Raw genomic sequence first — 19,815 nt, 5'->3', positions numbered from 1 at the left:
ATGGCTCAAGGATGCCATAATGGCCATAAAACACAATTGTTCGCAATTATTATTTTTCTGTTTGCCTGGGATGCAAAGGATTAAAGGAAACAGCAAAAAAACAAAACAATTCGCTACGCAATTTGTATGCAACAATAACGGGAGGAGTGCAAAAAAATATAGAAGCGATACGAACGAACACACATGTTGTTTCGATTTCGGGCGGCAATAAAATTGATATATCCTTTGGCACAATATGGCCGCCATGTGCATTTAGATGCCCATGTCCTGGCGGCTTAGTTTCCGCCTTTCTCCCATTTTCCCGCTTTCCCAGCGCCACCCCGCTTATTGGCCATTTAGTGCACGTAGGCAAAAGGAGCAAACGCAAGGAAAATAGTGAAATTTCCCGAATAAAAACTAATAGCCACTGGGACACAGAGGGCTCCATTCTGCGGCTTTCCGTAAGCGACTTTGCCGTAATCCCGTCAAAGCGTAAACAAAATAGGAATACATAGGTTATATCAAATCGGTTATAGGAAATGAGAACCGCAATGGCTTCTAGAGATACGTAGTTGATTGGCTTTTCCGCTGCGTCCCAATATTTCCCTGCATTGCCTAGAGTTTCTGATTTCTTTCCCCGGAATTAGTCATAGGTTTTTCCTATGTTGTTCATAAATAACTTTGAAGTGCTTTGTTTTGATTTTTCGACAGCCATGCGACATGCAGCGAAATTATGCAAATACCTCAAGGTATAATTTAGTGGTTCTTGTGGATTACTAAAGGCAAGATGGTTCAGGGTATTTTTGGAATATATTTGTCCTATATAAATAAACATGTGTTGTAAATTGTGTATTGAAAAAAGAGATAATAATAATTCATACATATTTTTATATTCACATTTTAATAAAACTATTCACATAAAAAATATTTGTAAAACTTTGAATCATAATATAATCTTCAAACTGTTTATTAATACTTAAATATATCAAATATTGGTATTTAACTGAAGTTAATTTTTTCAAAATATTTTTTGATCAAATGCTTTATTAAATAGCTCTAAAAAAACACACATCAACCATTCCCTTCGCCTTTGAAAAATGTCTTTATTTTTCAATTAACTGAAACGCATTTCCACACTCTACCGACTTAATTAACTCACCGATTTCCACGAAAATCGTTGAAAACTATTTAAAGAAACGACTATTAGGAGAACACGCCCTTTTAATTTCATTAAATCAAATTCAAATTGCCCGAAACCAACCCACAACGAAAACAAAAACAAAGCGATTGCAATTTTTCACTCCCCCTGAAAACACATAAAAAAGGAGCAGGAGCAGGAATAGAAAACCGGGGGAAAACCAAAAAAAAAAAGAACCTGGAAAGTTGAAAAAATATGGTGGCATATGCAAATGAGATTTCAGGGCAGGAAACAAATCATTGAAAAATTGTCACCGAGCCGCGACAAAGCAAACAAAGCGAGCTGAGGGCCCACCCTGTCTGAATCCAGATACTCCGCATACTCCAGATACTAGATACTCCCTCCACCGATCTGGCCACCATCAACATCACCATTAGTGGCTCAATTGTGCGCCACATCGGCTGGCAACCACGAATCGCATGCAAATGAAACCGCAGCCACAAAAACAACGGTTACACTTAGGAAAAATAACATATTATGTATGATAAAACTTAGAAAATGATTGAATGTAAGTTTTTGGCCTAAATAATTATTAAAGAAATCTTTATGATATTTCAAAAAATTAAATATTCCCTGAAGTAGAAAAAAAAGTGTTCAAACAAGACCCATATTTAAAAATAACAAATTAATACTCACTTTAAAGCAGTAAAGTTCTTTGACAGACAATATATGGGCAGAATTTTCCCAAAATACATAAGTATCGGAATAAAAGACTCAAAGTAAATACCAAGCCTGAAAATGGATAATCTTGTTAATTATAAGCACTAAAATAGACTTACATAAAATTTAGGAACCCGGGTTTTAAATGGAATTAAAATCTAAAGGTTAAATAGTTTCAATCAAGTATTATTATTGAACGATATTCAATAGCCTATAATGAACTTTCATAAACAAGATGTTGAGTTATATATTTATAAATTGATTTATATTCGTGGGTTCAAAATTGATTTATTGAACATTTCTTGATTTTTTCTCAGTGCTGGGAAAAAAGGACATCATCCTGGGAGGACGAAGGGCGCAGCTGACGAATTGTGAAAAAAGTCTGACGGAGGGAAACAAGATGGTGGCACCACCCGAACCTTTGCCCTGCCATCCCCTCCCCCCAACCGCTTCCCCTCCTCATTTCCCTATTTTTTTTCCCCGGGTCTATAATTTTCTGCTGCGTTCACACGCCATCGTCGCATTTTTTTCCCGACCATCTTTTGTTGTTTCCTTTGAGCAAACATTTAAATTAAAAACATTTACATACGCTGGTGGGCGGAAAAAGGGAGGAGTGACAGGAACCCAGATATTCAATTATGATTTTTCAATTGGAGGACCGAGCACACCAGACACTTTCTCAGATAAGTCCTGTCGCAGGATGGGGGAAATGGTTTTTTCCTTCGGCGGCGTGGAAAATTATATGTTCCTGGTCCGAAGTGGTAAATTTAAAGGGAGCAAATAATAATAGTCTACAAAAAGTAAACTTAAGTGTAGTAAAACAGCTACCCAATAATTATTCCTGAAAACTTTATTTACAAACAACAAGATTTTGTACGGTTTTAAGCAATGGGGAAGACCGAAAAATAAAAAAAATATTTTTAAATTTCATTAAATTTTGTTATATATTTAATATAAAATGAGCCTTATATATAAGGGCAAGAGCATTATTTTATAATATATGGTTTAACATTAGATAATAATGGTTATTTTGAAAAAGTATATTTATTTACAAATAAATCAATTGTTTTTAAAATATTTTTTATAATTTCTACTTCTATATTATTATTTTAAACATAATTATTAAAATGAATTTCGATTTAAAGTACTCTTTTCACCTCACTAAAACCCCAGAGGTAGCTAATAAATAAACTCACTCACCTTTCCACTCAATCGAGTGTGGTGAAAAACCAAGAGCGAACCGCAGTGGAATCGGACCGAGTTGAGAAGAATCGTAAATAGTCGACGAAAAGCGGTGAGCACACCCCCTCCCCTTCCGACCAAAAACCACTCACACACACTCGCACTCACCATGGCAACAACAACAAGACACCCAAAGAACTGTCAACAGCCAAAAACAAAATGACGAATTTATGAACTCCACCCCTGTGTGCAGAGCAAAAGAGATAGCATTACAAAAAAACGCTCAAAATGGCCTAGCAGCTGGTTGTCTCGCTCTCACGCAAGACCGGCATTATTTTGAGTGAAAAATTGGAAAATGGAAATGAGTTATGCCGCGACGCTGGCGTCGCTGCAAGCAGCATGGGAATGCGCTGCTCGTAGGGCCATCTCGCTCACACTAGCCTAATTGAAAACCTTTTTTTTTCCCCCATACGTTTTGCGGTTTCAATTGCGGTTTGGCCCACGTCACGTAACGAAAGTTTTGGGCCATGTTCTCTGGAAATGTGGCCTTACGTTCCTTTACGTTGCACTACGTGGTGTTGAAAACCTTTCGCCGTAAGACACATCAGCTGTTGTTGTTTCTGTTTTGGGGGTCAGTCGACGTCGCAGTCGGCGTCGCTGCCGACGTCCTCGTATTTGTTGTTGATTTTTGCGTTGCGTTTTTTGTTGGTTTTCTGTTGCTGTTGTTTTTGGCTTTGGCTTTGGCGCTTTTGGCGTTTACATGGCGAAAAGCGAATTGGGATTCATTCAATGGTCAGCTGCGTGACTGTGAAGCAGCGACGGCGCTCCGGAATTTCCCGTTTCCACCTCGAAAGTACGCAAATTACGGAAAGCTCGGAGAACGGGAGATCGCATAAACGGGCGTAAAGTCGTAAAGCCGAGAAAGTGTTCCCCAAAACGTTGTAAAAAAATACCAAACGTTGGCAAAATACAGTACACACAAACTTATAATATTATTTATTAAAAAAAAATAAATACAAATTTTTTAAATCAAAAACATTTGTAATATTAATCCTAAACTTTAAAAACCTTTTGAAAGTGCTTGGATATCAGATCTTACAATTCCAAAAGTTTACCAAACAATACAAATATTTGAGTCCTTAAAGGATATAAATAATATTCCCGTTACATTAAAACTGTTTTTAAACATTCTAAGAAAAGTGATAAAAATTAAAAAAATGATATAATGGGGATATGATGAATTGGAAAAAAAGCCGGCATATCAAAAATTTGAATACACTTGAAGCAAAAATAGTGTTTACTAAAGAGTATAGTTCCTAATAAGGCAACTGTTCTTAAGGAATTCAAGGATGGGTAATAAATACTGAAATTTACAAAACCACCTAAAGAGTTAATCCCAAATAAAATCAAGGATACACACCCCAAACTCTTGAGAAAATACACCAAAAAAATTTGGAAAAATCCGTGGAGTCGTAATACCCATAAATTTCAGCCCGAAAATGCTTTTGAGCAACCAGCCGGCGAATACGAAACCGCAGCAATCGCCTTCGCCGTCGCAAACGCAGAACTTCAAGTCGAAGTTGCAGCAGCAAATCGTTTCGGCAGCGGCGGTGGCAGCGGCGAACATCGCCAACGGGGGCAGTCATCATCACCAGCATCATCATCACCATCCGCTGAACAACCATCATAATCACAATCAGCACAACATTTCCTTCGCCACGGATTTCTCAATTGCGGCGATTATGGCGCGCGGCGGAAACGCCCCGAGCAGCCGGGAACCATCGGAGCGGAGTCTGAGTGAGTAGAGTAAAGTAATGCCCGACCCCCAAGTCCAGACCCCACATCCCAAACTAAATATAGACAGACGTAAATAAATTGCCAATCCATTTTATCGCTTGATTTTCGGATGGTTTCATCAAAAGTTTCAGGGTAATACAGAACTCATAGAAGGGAATGCTAAAATATAGACCCATATCTCACAAAATAATGTTTCAGTATGAACTGAATAATAGAACTCATTGTATAACCCTAATCTCACAAAATATGTGTACTGAATATGGAATAAATTATGCTAAAGATTATTATAATATAATGCTATATCTCTCAAAATAATTATTGAGTATATGATAAATGACATGGTAAAGAATATTAAGTTTCGAGCCTTACAAATTATTTATTCTTCCTATAATAGAACCTATGATATAATAGTAAAGAATACTTTATTATAAACTAATGTCTCACATAATATTTATTCAGTATATGATAGAAATCATTTAAATCCTATATCTTAAATACAAAATATATTTGTTTTCAGTAGTAGTATTTTCCCTTTGATCTCATTAATCAATACAAAATATAGAATACCAAGAAACATAGATGAATAAACCATCTTTTTGGTATCAACGAATATTTTTCATGCCTCTAACTTCATTCATGAATTCCTCTTTTGATTTGAACCCTGCTCTTTACTACAAACAAGTTTCACTTTATTATCATATTCAATATTCTTTTGATTGGGTGTAATAAATTGGCTGGCCAAAGGTTGAAAAGAATATAAATTTAGCGTATCACACATGTTGATGTTGATCCCAAGTTGCTGGTTCTGTCTGTTGATTTAACTATAAAGTTTTACGATCCAATAAGGCACGAGCAGCTCATCGTTTATAAAGTCTTCTAGCAGGATTAAAATATGAAAGGTTGCTAAATGATAGGAAATAATGAAGGCGTGGAAAAGGGCCCATAATCAACTTAATGTTTTATTTATAAGAACAATTTAATACTGATTTAAATTTATGGAAGACACAGAAAAAGGAATTAGAAAGTATTCAATGGAAACAGAAATGATCTTGAACTGTTGCTCTGTTTAAATTCAAAATAGAAATATTGTAAAAGGCGTTGCCAAGAAAATATGTTTCCAGCTGAAAAACTTCAAGTGGTCGAGAATTAATAAAAGACAAATCATGAAAATTAGGTTAGTAGGCAAAGAAAATCCAAAATTAATCAATATTTAAATTTATGCAATTCACTTTTTATTATTTATATTTCTAAAAATATAGGTTACAATCCTCTCTGTAATGATTGGCCGATGCAAAAACTCATTTAATCGATTAGTAATATGCTCCCCCTCCAATTTTTTATTCACCCTTTTGAAAAAGTGTCACAGCTGCATTATATTTCTATATTTTCCGCATTTTTTGCCCATTTTTTTTCTGCTATATAAATTATATATTGATGACAATGCAACGTTGATGACTTGATAATTGCAGCAAATGCGCGGCAATAAAATAATCAAAGCCTATTTGAATGCGCGGGGGTTGGGGAAAATGGGAAATGTACATGACAAGCGCGCACAGAGATATATAATCGATTATATATGTGTAGTCTGAATGCAAAACTATTTAGATGCCATAATTGGGCAGAGACAGAAGCGCAAACAGATGCATTCATTAGTGTGAAAAGCCCCCTTTTACAGGCCGCCCCTTTTGCAATGGGCAATTGACATTGGCAATGCCAAACACACACAAATGCACGGGAAATTAACATATGAAATTGCATTTTGAGCAAATAATTGAATTTTTGGCGTTATCTGCAAAATGCATCTGGTCGCGAACTGGATTCTCGTAGCTATTGCTGTTGCGACTCGTCATCGACAACATGCAACATGTTGCAGCCCAGCAGCAACTCCCACATTAACGAGCCACTTTGATGTCTCTCTTTTCTATATGCACTGCGAAAATTGAGGGTTAAGAATAAGTCATTCGAGGAAATTGACTATTAACTAAGTAGCAGAAAATTATTCGGAACAAATTTCGCAGCTTTTATTATTATGAACCTTATGAGCTTATTATAATAGTTGGTTTTCTATATCATTTTTTAATATCATTAAAAATTCAATATATAAAGTCAAGATGCTCTTATATCAAAATATATACATATATAAAAATTATTAGCTCTAAATTTTAGAAATTCGAGGTTAATGGCATTATTTCTTGATCTCTCAGTAAATCCGAAAACTCCATACTCCAATCAAATATTTTTATAAAATGACTTAAAGTATCTTTTCTTTCGGAGTCAAGTTGTTCTAGATATCCATAGTTATTTAATTCTTTCCCAAATTTATTTCTCAACGTGTAGGTCCCGCATCCGTGGAGCGCTATTCAGGCCAGGATGTGGACGATGATGTTGATGTTGACGTTGATGTGGTGGACTGCAGTGACTCGGAAATGCCGGCGGCAACTGCAGCAGCAAATGAAACAGCAACAGCAGCGGCTGCAGCGGCAGCATTGCAGGCGCAACAACAGGCGCGTCAGGCATTGCGTGTTGCACAGCAACAGCAACAGCAGCAGCAACAACAACAGCAGCAGCAGCAACAACAAAGGCAGCAGACACATCACCACGCAACGGCAAACAAGCAACAACGCCAACATCACAATCAGCACAGCAGCAACAGCAACAGCAACAACAGCAGCAGCAACCACTGCAACAGCAACGCCAGCAACTCAGGCAACAGCAACAGCAACAGCAAATCAAGCAGCCATCGAGGGCGTTCTGCTGCCGCAGTTGGAGCCGCTGCCACGCCCTCGCCACCACCGCCCCCGCCCTCGCAAAGTCCCGAGGAACTCGAACGCCTGTCGCCAGAGGAATCACCAGCCCAGGTAAGGATACACAAAGAAATGTGATGATACTTACAGAAAACATTCAAGAGATACTTTTAAAAAATAATTATACTTGAATTTAGTAGGTAAATTGAGGTAAATGTAAAGCTATAATTTAAAAAAGCTGAAATACCTTGATAAAAAGACTTCTTAAAGTGGAATATACTTAAATCCCAATTTATTACAAATATTTTTAAATTGCTTAATCTTTTTAACGACGAATTAAACAAATCTTTATTGCGACAAACTAATGAGAAAAAGTTAATACACTGTTTAGTTACTTTTACATTTTTTCTAAAAGTGCTACGCCTTAAGGAATGTATTCCGAAATTAATTTTAATAATAACAATATCTCATCAAGGACTTTTTCCAAAATTAATTTTATTTGCTACATTTTAAAATCAAAATCCCTTAGATATATGATTTTTATTTCTGTGCACACCTCCGCAACAAAGTGTAAAGAAAGAAAAACGCATCTCCTCGAGCGTCCTATTAAAACCCCCTCTTAATTCTCCCCCTCCCTCTTTTCTTCCTCATCCGATTGCCACGCCCACAGCAGCCCACGCCCAAGATAGTGGGCTCGTGCAACTGCGACGATCTCACGCCCGTCCAGTGCCACCTGGAGACCAAGGAGCTGTGGGATAAGTTCCATGAATTGGGCACTGAGATGATCATTACCAAATCGGGCAGGTGAGTGCGATGGCGGCCACATAAATGCATAAATTAAGGGGTTTACGCCTAAGTGAGTGGGATGGAAAAAGCCATGAATGATATTAGGTAGAGATGGTAGGGGGTATATATCATAATTATACTGTTTTTATAGGATAAATCAAATAATAATATAATTATACAATTTAATAATAAAAATCAAATAATCTTATGGGAAATATGGTTAAATTTCATGAGATAATGTAGTAATAACAAAGATTATGATAACATAAAAGGTTAATAAAACCAAATCACCAGATTATAGTATACAATTACTAAAACCTCTATAAGAAAACCCCATTTAAGGATGAAACGGAGTATTAATAATACCCAAATCCAATAATTTCTTCCTTATTGCTTGCCATATATACCTAACGACTTTTTTAAAACCCCCCCTAAACTTCCAGCTACCAATTAAGTCCAATATTAGCCAGCAATTTGAAAACTTCACTTATCGACATATTCACTTATTGAAAGAAATTTTCCGATAATCGATCACATTCCGTTTTGGGCCCCGGAACATGCATTTTATTTCATTAAACATTTGTTGGAATTCAATTTGCCGCCGGTGAAAGAGGGGCGTGCGGGGGGAGTGGCATGGGGCAGTCCGGGTCATAACCATAATGCCGCCCCCGGCAATCGGCCACCAATCAAGCCCACGAAAAGTCCTCGAACGAAACACAATCAATAAAAACTTTAATGCGCCTTTCACCCATGGAAAGCCAAACTCACAATTCACAACTCCCAACTCACATCGGCCATAAAGCTATAAGCCGTCGGCCACGCCCCCTTGTACGCCCCTCCGTCTTAACTGGAAAATATCAACAACTTTTCGGTTAGTTCCTCATTTATATCAAGAAATTTTGATTGACAAGGCATCGAAATAATTTGCGTCGATTTTCGATTAGCATAAAAAAAGAAAGACGACCATTTCGTCAGCTGTTTTGTTTCGAAAAAGATGGGTATACAATACCTACAAAACCCAAACACGCATACCCACAGAAAAATACCGGGGTTAAACGACTTTTCATTCGCAACTCAACAAAAGTTGAAGGAATTATTGCTCGACGATATTTTCGATTCTCGTGCGAATGTTTTTTAGGGGGGTTGTACGGGGGGTTTTGAAATGCGAATAAAAACGAAACATGAACATGAAACATACAAGTTTTGGGGCAAAGAACTTTTGCTTTTTTGTATTTCCTTTTTTTGGGCCTACTCTCTCTCTCCCTGAAAACATGCGAAATGCGCATTAGTCGCTAGGTGGTAGTTAGGATCTCCCTTCTTTTGTTTGTTGATTTTTTTGGGCTTTACTTTTGATAATATTGGGCATGATGGAATTTTGCTAACCTGTAAAAAAACCTATAGGATAAAACAAAAAAAAAATTGTATTACAAATACATATATGTGTATCTATATTTGATCGGAGTTTAAGTTGTTTGATAAGCAATTCTGTTAAATCAATGTTTCTCAAATTTGAAGCAAAACTATTGCATTATATTTTGAAGTCCTTCATGACAACCTTTTAAATAAGTCTTTTAATTAAGCACCTGAATCGATTGTTATTTATTTTATTCCTATAAACAATAATAGTTTTAACCCGTAATAACAATTAATTTTAAATCAAATACCTGAATATTTCAGTGTTAAAAAAAAATTTGTATTAAAAGATTTCAAAAACACCTTCAGTTAATTAAGGTTTATAAGGTATCTCAAAGTCTACTACCAAACCCTCATGGATTCTTAATGTTTTTCATATTTTTGCTACTGTTTCTTTCCTTTTTGCTTGGCAACTTTTGTTTGTTTGGCTTTATGGTTGCTTAACCCTTTGGTGGCCGTCAACAGGCGGCTCTGCTGCCCCCTCCCCTTCGCCTCTACGACACATTAACAAATTTACTCCTGTCGTAGCCCCGCATTTTGGGGCCCCCAATCCCGAGATCCACGCCAAGTATAAATTGCATTGTAATAGCTGCCGATTGTCGCGCTAACAACGCATTTGCATGTCCTTTGGCTTTCGGGACATTTGGTCCTCTGGCTTCGTGTTTTTGCGTTTCTGTTTCTGTTTTTTTGGATTTTGGGCCCTGTAATTAGTCAAAGGATACCGATGAGCGGCCAACACTTATTTACATTTGTGCGGGTTTGACTGACGCATTCGCATGCAACAGAAAAAGCGGAAGCCAAAAACAGTAGCAGAATAATTCCCATTCCGAACGATATCCATCTATGTCAGCACATCGTTTGCCAGCTAAACATGTCCACGAAAGGGGCGGGCCAGGTGGCCAGGTGGGCGTGGCAGTGCGGGACTTTTTTATGTGAATGATACATTTTAAATTGCAAAAATGTACGACTGGGGGCTTAGCTTTCGGAGTCAACTCGATGGCATGACTCGCTGCACTCTGTCATGGGGAATATGGTTCGGTAACGGCGAAAATACTGAAACAGGTACTTTTGTATCAAGAAATTAGAGATAAGAACACATGAATGAGAGAAATAATAATTATAATCCTATAAAAATTTTATGCTTTAGCCATTTTCGAAGTTTTACAAATGTTATTACAAAATAAAAAATATAAGGAAATAAAATTTGAACCCACTTTCATTTATCAACTTAATTTCCAAATGGTTTTGCCATTAAAATAATTGTTCAGTTTCAAAATTACAACAATTCTGATCTTAAAATGATATTTATTTTCATTAAATTTTAAAATGCTTTGAGGTATATTTACTAACATCGTATATAACAATTTTTAACTAGATTCAAATAATATTTAAAGAAATCATCCAATTTTATATTTTAAATTAAAATATTAAATAAGAAATTTCGAAATACATATACAGATTTAATACTACTATTCCCTTTTTTTATCAGATCAGTTTTTTATTTAACATTCCAAATATATCTGCTAATCGAAAAAGAGTTCTTCTCGTATTATCCAGCGACTTACCTTCTTCTACCCATTTAAAATGCAATTCTCCTCGGCAGCTGTGAAAATGATGCCTCCACATGCAAATGCGCATGCGTGGCTCTCATCAGAAAGAAACCGTGAAAAGCGGACAAGACTGTCGCAAATTGCCAACACATTTGAAACGGAGAAAAAACTGGGAGACTTTTCCGATGATTTACAGCCAAAAAGGCAGAACAAAAAGGAGTCAGAGCTAGAATTTTTTACCTGTTACGTGGTCAGGTTGGGATGGATTTCTTTGTGCTCATGCGGTTGTTGAAATAAAATATCACGTGGTTTGCGATTTTGTCACGCTGTCAGCGGTTTTGAGGTTGGCATTTTCCGAAAGACAATGGCAATGGGAAATGCAAGCAGTTGCAAGGGAGGACTAATTGTTTGTTGACCCATCGAAAATACCCGGAGTTTGTCAATATTTTGCGACAAACTCTTCACGCATATTAGCCGAGTTCTCTCCGCCGCCGCAGGATATTTAAGGACAGTAGCCTGACTTCAGAGGATGCGTTGCAATTGCAATTTCCATGGTCCAACCCCTTGCAGGCCAAGATACATATTTCTCCCTGCCATTTCATTTTTCAAAACATTTTCCACAACTTCATTAATATTTCTGGGCAGCTGAAATGGCCGGCAGATATCGAAACAAGTTAATCCCTATTCATAGGAAAGGTGCAGGTTCTGGAGTTATGAATTAATCAACTAATAAAAGACAGTCAACTGGGGGAGTGTTGTCAGCCGGCGATAAGATCAAAGTTATGGTCTTCTTGTCATTTTCGAGGGTTGCTTTTTTAGTTTCGCTTTGTTCGCCTACTAGCTCGGCTAATTTGCATTTTATTAATTTAGACCTTGAGGCTTAATTTGCTGTAACAAAGGTGTTGATAATGAATTGCCATTCCTACATGTTCCTACCGCATGTATATGTATGGGAATACTAATTGAAAGCCGAGCCACCCCATGGCAAATGGTGTGTAAACTTCATAATTGTAACCTTTGGCACCTAAGCTCTGGCCGCGCTCCGAAAAACTGAGTAAAAGCCATTTCCCTAATTTTCCCATAAACAAATACATAAAATCCACACTTAGAAGCTCGGCCAGCGGGCGAACTAAACTGGGGAGAGCTGGGAAAACCCCCCACGAAACTCGAAAAAGTCCAGTTTGTCGGGGGAGTGGCTTTGGCTTTTGCTTTAGCTGCCCTCGGGCGGCTCTTCAACTCGTAAAATGTATGTAAATGCTGGAATATGATTTACGACATTTCCGCCTAGCAGCAAAAACACCACAAACCCAAGAAAATAAAATACTAAAACAAAATAGAAAAGCGGGGGCGGCATTGGATATGGACCATCAAAACTGGGCGTGGCAGTGGCTCGGCTTTCACACATTTATGGATCACATTAGCAGGTCGGTCAAGCCATCAGAAAAGTGTTAACAATTCGTTCAATACTGGGAAAAATTAGTTCTTAAATATTATAAAAAGTTCTTAAAAGTGAGAAAGATATGTTAGCAAAATAGATTTCATTAACTATGTTGTAATACTTTAAAATCAATTTATTAATAAAATATCTACTTCTTATATCTTACTATAAGAGGTCATCTTTTCTACAGAAGGTTGTAGTAATTTTAAATAACTGAAATATATTAAAACAAAGTCTAAATATTATAGAAGGATCTGTCCTTTTACACAAAAAATTCCTTCTTCCAATAGACCCTTTATTGACCTCAAATCCAATGTATTTAAAAAACATTTTAAAATACTTAGTATTATTTAAGATATTTTTTTCACTGCATAATTTGTAGCATGAGCTTCTTATAGAAATTCATTCACTTCCTTTTGGGGGTTAAAAAACAAAATGGGAGCTTCCGGTTTGGCGGCTTCCGTTCTTGAGTTTTGGCGGTCAGGCTCGAGCGAAGTCAGTCAGTTAGTAGGTAGTTGGTAGTTGGGTGGGTTCTGTGGGTCCGTGCAGATATGGAGATAAGCGGAACACGTTAAGTGCCCGCTACAATGCTACAATGGTGCTAATTGTGGCATGCAACTGCGAGTGCAACAGAAACCTACGGCTTACAGCACAAATCACAATTACAGGCTGTGATTTGGATTCGTTTTGGCCTGGTAACTGCGATAAATACGCGGCCGAAACGGTTAGTCAGTGGCTAAAACAATCGTGGTGACACTGGACCCGCCTATCGCAGTAATGGGCTGTAAACACAGCCCGAACAAACAAGGGGTTTCAGTAGGTGAGTGGTGAAAATGGTGCTAGAAAGAAAATCTTCAATTAGACATACTCAGACAGGTACAAATTGTATTTGCGTGTTTGACAGTGAAAGTCCTTTCTTGATTCGAAATGATCAAATTAACACTTTATAATAAGTTGACATAGTTACTTCGGGAAAGATTTTGAAAGGGTTCCATTTAAAGAAAATATTTCAGAGACTAGAAACATATGTTGATTGGATTATATTGGAAAAATACTACAGTTTTATATCTATAATTCCTCTATATATATTTTATTCGATAAACCCAATAACACCCCTTCATAAGACCATTTAGTTAAACAAATGTTGCACAATTAACTTACCAAAGCAACTGAAAGCAAATCAATTATAATTATCCAACCCAGAATATCTGGTTCACTATAACACAATATTGTAGGCATTCATTCCGCAAGATAAATGACAAAAAACTGGGCTGGGTCATTAGCGTCATTTACACTTACCTGCGACCGCAAACACGATTTTCCGGGGGTGGTGGGTGGCTTGTAAGTGGGTGGTGGCGGTACACACCCTTTTTCCGCCCACCCGCTGGGTTCAGGACGACGACATCGCTTGCGGAAATGTGTCAAAAACGTGCTAAAAGTCATAAAATTAAATATGCGTCTTATTTACATACCTTGCTAGCTCGCCACCTACGTTTTTTTTGTGTTTTTTCTTGTCGCAACACAATGGCGGGCAATAAAAAAAATAGTTCACAATTTTTTTTTTTTTTTGTGTGCGTTTCCTTGAGTTCACTAACATTTTGCAATTACTACATGTACTCAGAAAAAAGTTGGGGTACTTGCATGTTTTTCAAAATATTCTTTATACTTGTAATTAATTTATTTTAACATTTACTACAATATATAAATGTTATTTTTCCCAATTTCAGACGCATGTTTCCCACCGTTCGCGTGAGTTTCTCGGGTCCTTTGAGGCAAATTCAGCCGGCGGACCGATATGCCGTACTTTTGGATGTCGTACCGCTGGATTCGCGGCGATACCGCTACGCCTACCATCGCAGTTCGTGGCTGGTGGCCGGAAAAGCCGATCCACCACCCCCCGCCCGTATTTACGCCCATCCGGATTGCCCTCTGAGTCCGGAGGCACTGAGAAAACAGGTGGTCTCCTTCGAAAAGGTGAAGTTGACAAACAATGAGATGGACAAGAGCGGACAGGTGAGTCGAAAAGTTGGAATTTAAGGGTCCTGAACAAGAACCAGGAAAATTGGATGGGAAAAACAATAAGGAAACTGTTTTTAAAGGCTTTTTTTTTAATTTTCTTAAAGTAATGATGATCATCTTAAGTGATCTTTTATAAGTGAACTCAAAACATTAATCACTATTGTCTAATTTATTAAAAAAAATATTTATCCCAAAAAATCTTTTAAATTATTATAACAATTTTAAGAAAACAAACAAATTTAGGCTTATTTCTCAGTCTCATCTTCAAAACAAGTAGCAACATCCTTTCAGCCTTTTATGGCCCAAACTTCACTCATCTCATGACTCAGTTATGAATAATTTAGGCCGGAAGACAAACACATAAACTGGCGGGCGTCTTGGCATTGTCTTCCGAATCGGCGGGGTCAAAAGGGGTCAGCCAGGGTTGCCAACAATGCCGCATACGAATGCACATATGCAAATGGCATTGCGCGCGCACAAAAATGAATGAAAATTGTTGGCAATTTGGTGGCAAATACGAGACCAGGCTCAAGACCCTGTTCACATATATATTTCCGGGATTTTCGAGCCTGCTACCGTTTTTATCACGGCCATAAAGGCTGGGGCATGTGAGATGGGGGCGGAGTGTAAAAAGACGCTGTGAGGACAGTCAAAACAAACGTCGACTACTTTTTTATGGACGTACATTTTTTATAAGCGATACACACAGCAAACAATTCGCATTCAGGGAATTTTTCTTCTTTTCCAAATCCCTTCCACAGGTCGTGCTGAACTCAATGCACCGCTACCAGCCCAGGATCCACTTGGTGCGTTTGAGCCATGGCCAGAGCATCCCCGGCAATCCCAAGGAGCTGCAGGATATGGACCATAAAACCTTCGTTTTCCCGGAGACCGTGTTCACGGCCGTGACGGCCTATCAGAATCAATTGATTACGAAACTGAAAATCGATTCGAATCCGTTTGCGAAGGGATTTCGCGATTCGTCGCGTCTCAGCGACTTTGATAGGTGAGTTTTCCCCCTCGGTTCTTCAGATATTCCGCTGAGTGTCTGGCAGTATCTGGTAGTTGCCCCCGTTTCGCAGTTTATGGGGTCATGTCTGATTTATGGCCTAATTTACGATGGCCTGTTGAGCCGTAAAGCCGATACAGTAGCCCAACTTGCCGCTGATTAGCGAAAATGTGTGAAAGTGCCAGTCGGCAAGGCGACTCCTGCAGGTTCCTCCATCCTCAATTAGCATGCAACGTGCAGCACCGGCGATCAATCGGATCGAACTTATATGATTATATGGCCGAATTGGGAGTGTGATTTGGATACACACAGTAGTTTACAATCCTTAAGGCAGAGCCAGTCAAGTCAGGAAATTCAGGGAATAAAATCTGACCTACTTGTGAAACATTTTAAAGAAATTTTATCAGGTCAACTTATTTCAAAGATAAAGTATAAATACATATTTGATTAGCTATTTAATAAGCAAGTGTGTGATCTTTAGCAAGTTAAGTAGGGGTTTTAATACAGTCAGGGTGTATTTCATAATTAATTAAAGGTCAAGTCAAAGTTTTATTAGCAGTTGGAATAATAAGTAACTCAGAATTATTAAATTATTAAAGGTCAGGTCAATACTTTTATTGCGTTTGAAGTGAGAAATACATCTGTAATATTGAAATATTTAAAAAGTTAATTTATAAGAAAACTATAAGTATGAGTTTCAATATAATTTTAAAAAAAATGTATAAAGATCAGTATTGACATTATGTTAAACCTATTTTATGATCTTTAAAGTTTAACTAATATATGAGCTGTTTGAGTAGAGGTTTTATCATATTTTAAAATATATATTTCCTTTATTGAATTTTTTATTCCAATATCAAAATACTAGTTTTTATTTAGTAAAAACTGCTTGCAACATTTCTGCACACCAGCAACATTTCGCCCTACTCCCGTCAGGATCAGGCCAAAGTCAAAATTTTTTCCAGCATTTGCGAGGACTGCTGCCCTTTTTTCGACAGCGACTTCAAAGTGTTGCAAGGCGGCGACTATTAAGACGGCAAATGCTCTGCCGCCAGCAGCAACATGGGCACAGCAGCAGCAGCAACAGCAACACCAGCAACACCAACAGCCACGGCAGCAACACCAAGAGCAATGTTGCTGTTGTAGCCGGCACGGCGGCGGCTTAAGTGGCGTAAATTACAGATCGGCGCTTTTAACTTTGATGCCGATTCGTACATGAAATGAAAACACGAAAATAATGAGTGAATGTGGCTCTTGTTGCTGGTGTTGCTGGTGTTGTTGTTCCTGTTGTTTAGTGTCGGCAATTGGCAGTTACTTTCGACGTAATTATGTTATTGCTCCGGCTGAAGTGGCGGCAGCAACAAGTTGCTCATCGGGTTCTGACAGTCCAAGCCCTCTTCTCCAAGTTCTCCAAGCTCGAACTTCCCCGAGTCAGAATTGGAATTGGTATTGGAATTGTCTGCAACTCGTACTTAATGGAGTGGCAATGGGTTTTAGAGATCCAGAGCTCTCATTGTTTAAGTTGATAAGAACCAAAAATTTGAACGAAATTGGGAATACATTTTTAAATGCATTATATTTATTTTGAAAATCAAAATATATTTTTTTAAGTATTAGTCGACTATTTTATTAATTGAATCTTACTGCGCACCTCTTAATATTTTTGAATTTTTCGTCTAAAATGGGATATTTTGTATAAAGTAATAATAAACGATTTTAGCCAGAAAGTATCATACTTTAAGGATCTGCTATAGTATCTTTTTGAATCCCCCAAATAGTATTATGCCGTACACCTATAAAATATACATAATTGTTTGATAAAACTCAAGGATATTATCAACCACATGAGATCCATTCAGAGAATAACACATTTAATCTATAAGGAGGGGAATGTAAATGTTAATTTTAAATGAAATTCATAACAATTTTTTTTCATCCAAAAGGCGTTAAGAATATATTTTTTTCTTTTTTGAGTTAGAGAACTTTCTACATATCTAAGTCTATTTTTTTCTTATACCATTTTTTTAGGGATCCCATGGATGCCTTCTTTTTCGACCAGCACATGCGAACGGCTCCTCTGCGGTTTTTCCCGGATCCGCTGATGTCCCAGTTGACTCCCCAGGAGGCGGATGCTGCCTCCTTGGCACTGCTGGAGAAGGCCCGTCAGCACTTGCAGATGTTTGGCCGATCGCCGTACACGGAGATGTTGCTGCCCCATTTGTACCAGCGATCGGCGGCACCGCCCCCGCCCCCACAGGCCCCCCACCTCAGCGCCTTTCAGCTGGGCATGTGGCAACAACAGTGGCCGCAACTCACGGCCGGATTCCTGGCCAGTGCCAATCAGCAGGCGGCCTTGGCCTTGGCGGCGGCGGGCGCCAATCGAACGCCACCCCCTCCGATGGCGGTGGCGCCCCCAGCCCCTGCCACGCCCACATCCTCGTGTGGATCGGCGTCACCGGATTTAAGGGCCCGCCCCCAGCTGAGTCACTATCCACAGCGATTCAGTCCCTATCAGGTGCCCCAGCATCAGGCCTCGCCACCAGCCTCAAATAGGGCGGAAAGTCCTTAGGATACCATTGTTAACACACCCAACTAAACTTAACTAAACCACCCTAAACACCACCCATTCCCCTCTTTGCCCCACCCAAAAAAATACTCTGATGTGGTCTTTAAGTGTGTAAAAATACCAAATCCTAAAGATATCACAATCAAAAGATGCAATCTGTGCAATAATCAATCAATCAATCTATATTGAAATCAAAATATAAAGAATAAAATAATCAAAATTAATGATTTTAAAAATATATCAAAAGAAGTACATACTGCCAGCATAAAAATGTGTCGCTAAGGTTTTTTTTATGTATTTATTATTTGTAAAGTGCAATAACACATTGATTTTATTAAAGTTTTTACTTCTTCAAACACGAAATGTAGTATCTAAATACCAGGCAAATAATTGCAGTTTCAAGATCAAAATATTCTGATAAAATACCACAATTTCAAAAGCCTTAAAGACCACACCAGAATATCAAAGAAATGTATGTGCAATGTTGTTGAACAAAAAAAAGAAAAGAAAACCCTTTGTAAATAACCCCGAAAATGTAGCTGCAACATCCAAAGAAGCATTCGATGTTGCATGTGATGCTAAGCTAGAAGACCGTCTTAACCGGTTTCACTGTATTGTAATTTTCGTAGCATTATAACAGTATTAGTTAATTTAATTAGGCCTAGCAGTATGCATACCCCACTTTTTGCTGTGTTTTTTGTTGTCGTCCCCATGTGTTCCTAAAACTGCAAATTATTGTGACAATTTCACGCTGAATTAAATCCTCTAGACACTCCCCTACCCAAATGCAAAAACCAATTACTATAAACACTTATTTAAATTATGTGCAAAAACAGAGCGAGAAGGAGCGAAAATGAATAAACAATTTATAACACAAAGCGAATGGCTCTTATTTATATTTATTAAAAGTCATATATTTGGTTTAGTACCTCAGCGAACTGCCAACATGCAATTGCAATGGCGGGGCAATAAATGTTTTTGAAAATATGGCCAGCGATTAATAACGTTAATTCTGCTGATGGGTGGGGTTGCAGGTTGCTAGTTGCAGGTTGCTAGTGTTGCCAGTTGCAGGTTGCCGGGGGGAGCAACCAACAACCTACAACCTGCAACACGTGATGCGCAGTCGCGCATGGCCACTGACATTTGGGAACGGCAATGAAATATAATTTATAGAATTTTGTACTCTTTATGAAAGTCTAATTAATTACTACTCCGTGTTTTAGACCATGTTTGCTGCTTTGGCCGTATAAACTACGAGTGTAAGCCATAAAAGGGTTGCATGCCATCGACAATGGATGCAGTTGCACGCGACATGCGTCATCAATTTCTAATGATGTATGTCTGCCCCATGGACGTTTGTTATTAATTTCTGTGGGGCTGCTCTTACACGGCCATTAACATTTTAAAGTGTTGTTTGTCAGAAAGGGTTCCACATCGCGACTTTTTCTGCAGATAAATGGGTAGCGAACATTGT

At 38.1% G+C, this 19,815-nt stretch overlaps 1 protein-coding gene across 2 annotated transcripts; it reads left to right on the top strand.

Annotated features, from left to right (window-relative positions):
• The first annotated feature begins 4,318 nt into the window (after positions 1-4,318).
• Positions 4,319-19,219, top strand: H15 (T-box protein H15). 2 transcript variants are annotated; one of them, XM_017074080.4, is made up of 6 exons: positions 4,319-4,816; positions 7,154-7,674; positions 8,234-8,364; positions 14,475-14,760; positions 15,528-15,772; positions 17,804-19,219. In XM_017074080.4, exons 1-6 carry the CDS (start codon positions 4,519-4,521, stop codon positions 18,342-18,344), a joined length of 2,022 nt encoding a protein of 673 aa, XP_016929569.2. In that variant the 5' UTR covers positions 4,319-4,518; the 3' UTR covers positions 18,345-19,219. The 2 variants fall into 2 exon arrangements, with proteins under 2 accessions (XP_016929569.2, XP_016929560.2); XM_017074071.4 differs by having other exon boundaries at positions 4,323-4,816; positions 8,231-8,364.
• Positions 19,220-19,815: the final 596 nt, after the last annotated feature.

This window comes from Drosophila suzukii, chromosome 2L, assembly GCF_043229965.1.
Source record: "Drosophila suzukii chromosome 2L, CBGP_Dsuzu_IsoJpt1.0, whole genome shotgun sequence".
In the NCBI taxonomy this organism is placed as follows: domain Eukaryota; kingdom Metazoa; phylum Arthropoda; class Insecta; order Diptera; family Drosophilidae; genus Drosophila; species Drosophila suzukii.
Note: the sequence above shows the minus strand (reverse complement) of the source record. Positions and strands in the feature narration are given on the sequence as shown.

What these genes read in the sequence shown, in the direction of transcription:
- H15 (XM_017074071.4), top strand. Translation starts at nt 4,519, where the DNA reads ATGCTTTTGAGCAACCAGCCGGCGAATACGAAACCGCAGCAATCGCCT. An exon ending in ACCATCGGAGCGGAGTCTGA is followed by an intron (nt 4,817 to 7,153) that starts GTGAGTAGAGTA and finishes CTCAACGTGTAG; the next exon opens with GTCCCGCATCCGTGGAGCGC. An exon ending in CGTCTCAGCGACTTTGATAG is followed by an intron (nt 15,773 to 17,803) that starts GTGAGTTTTCCC and finishes CCATTTTTTTAG; the next exon opens with GGATCCCATGGATGCCTTCT.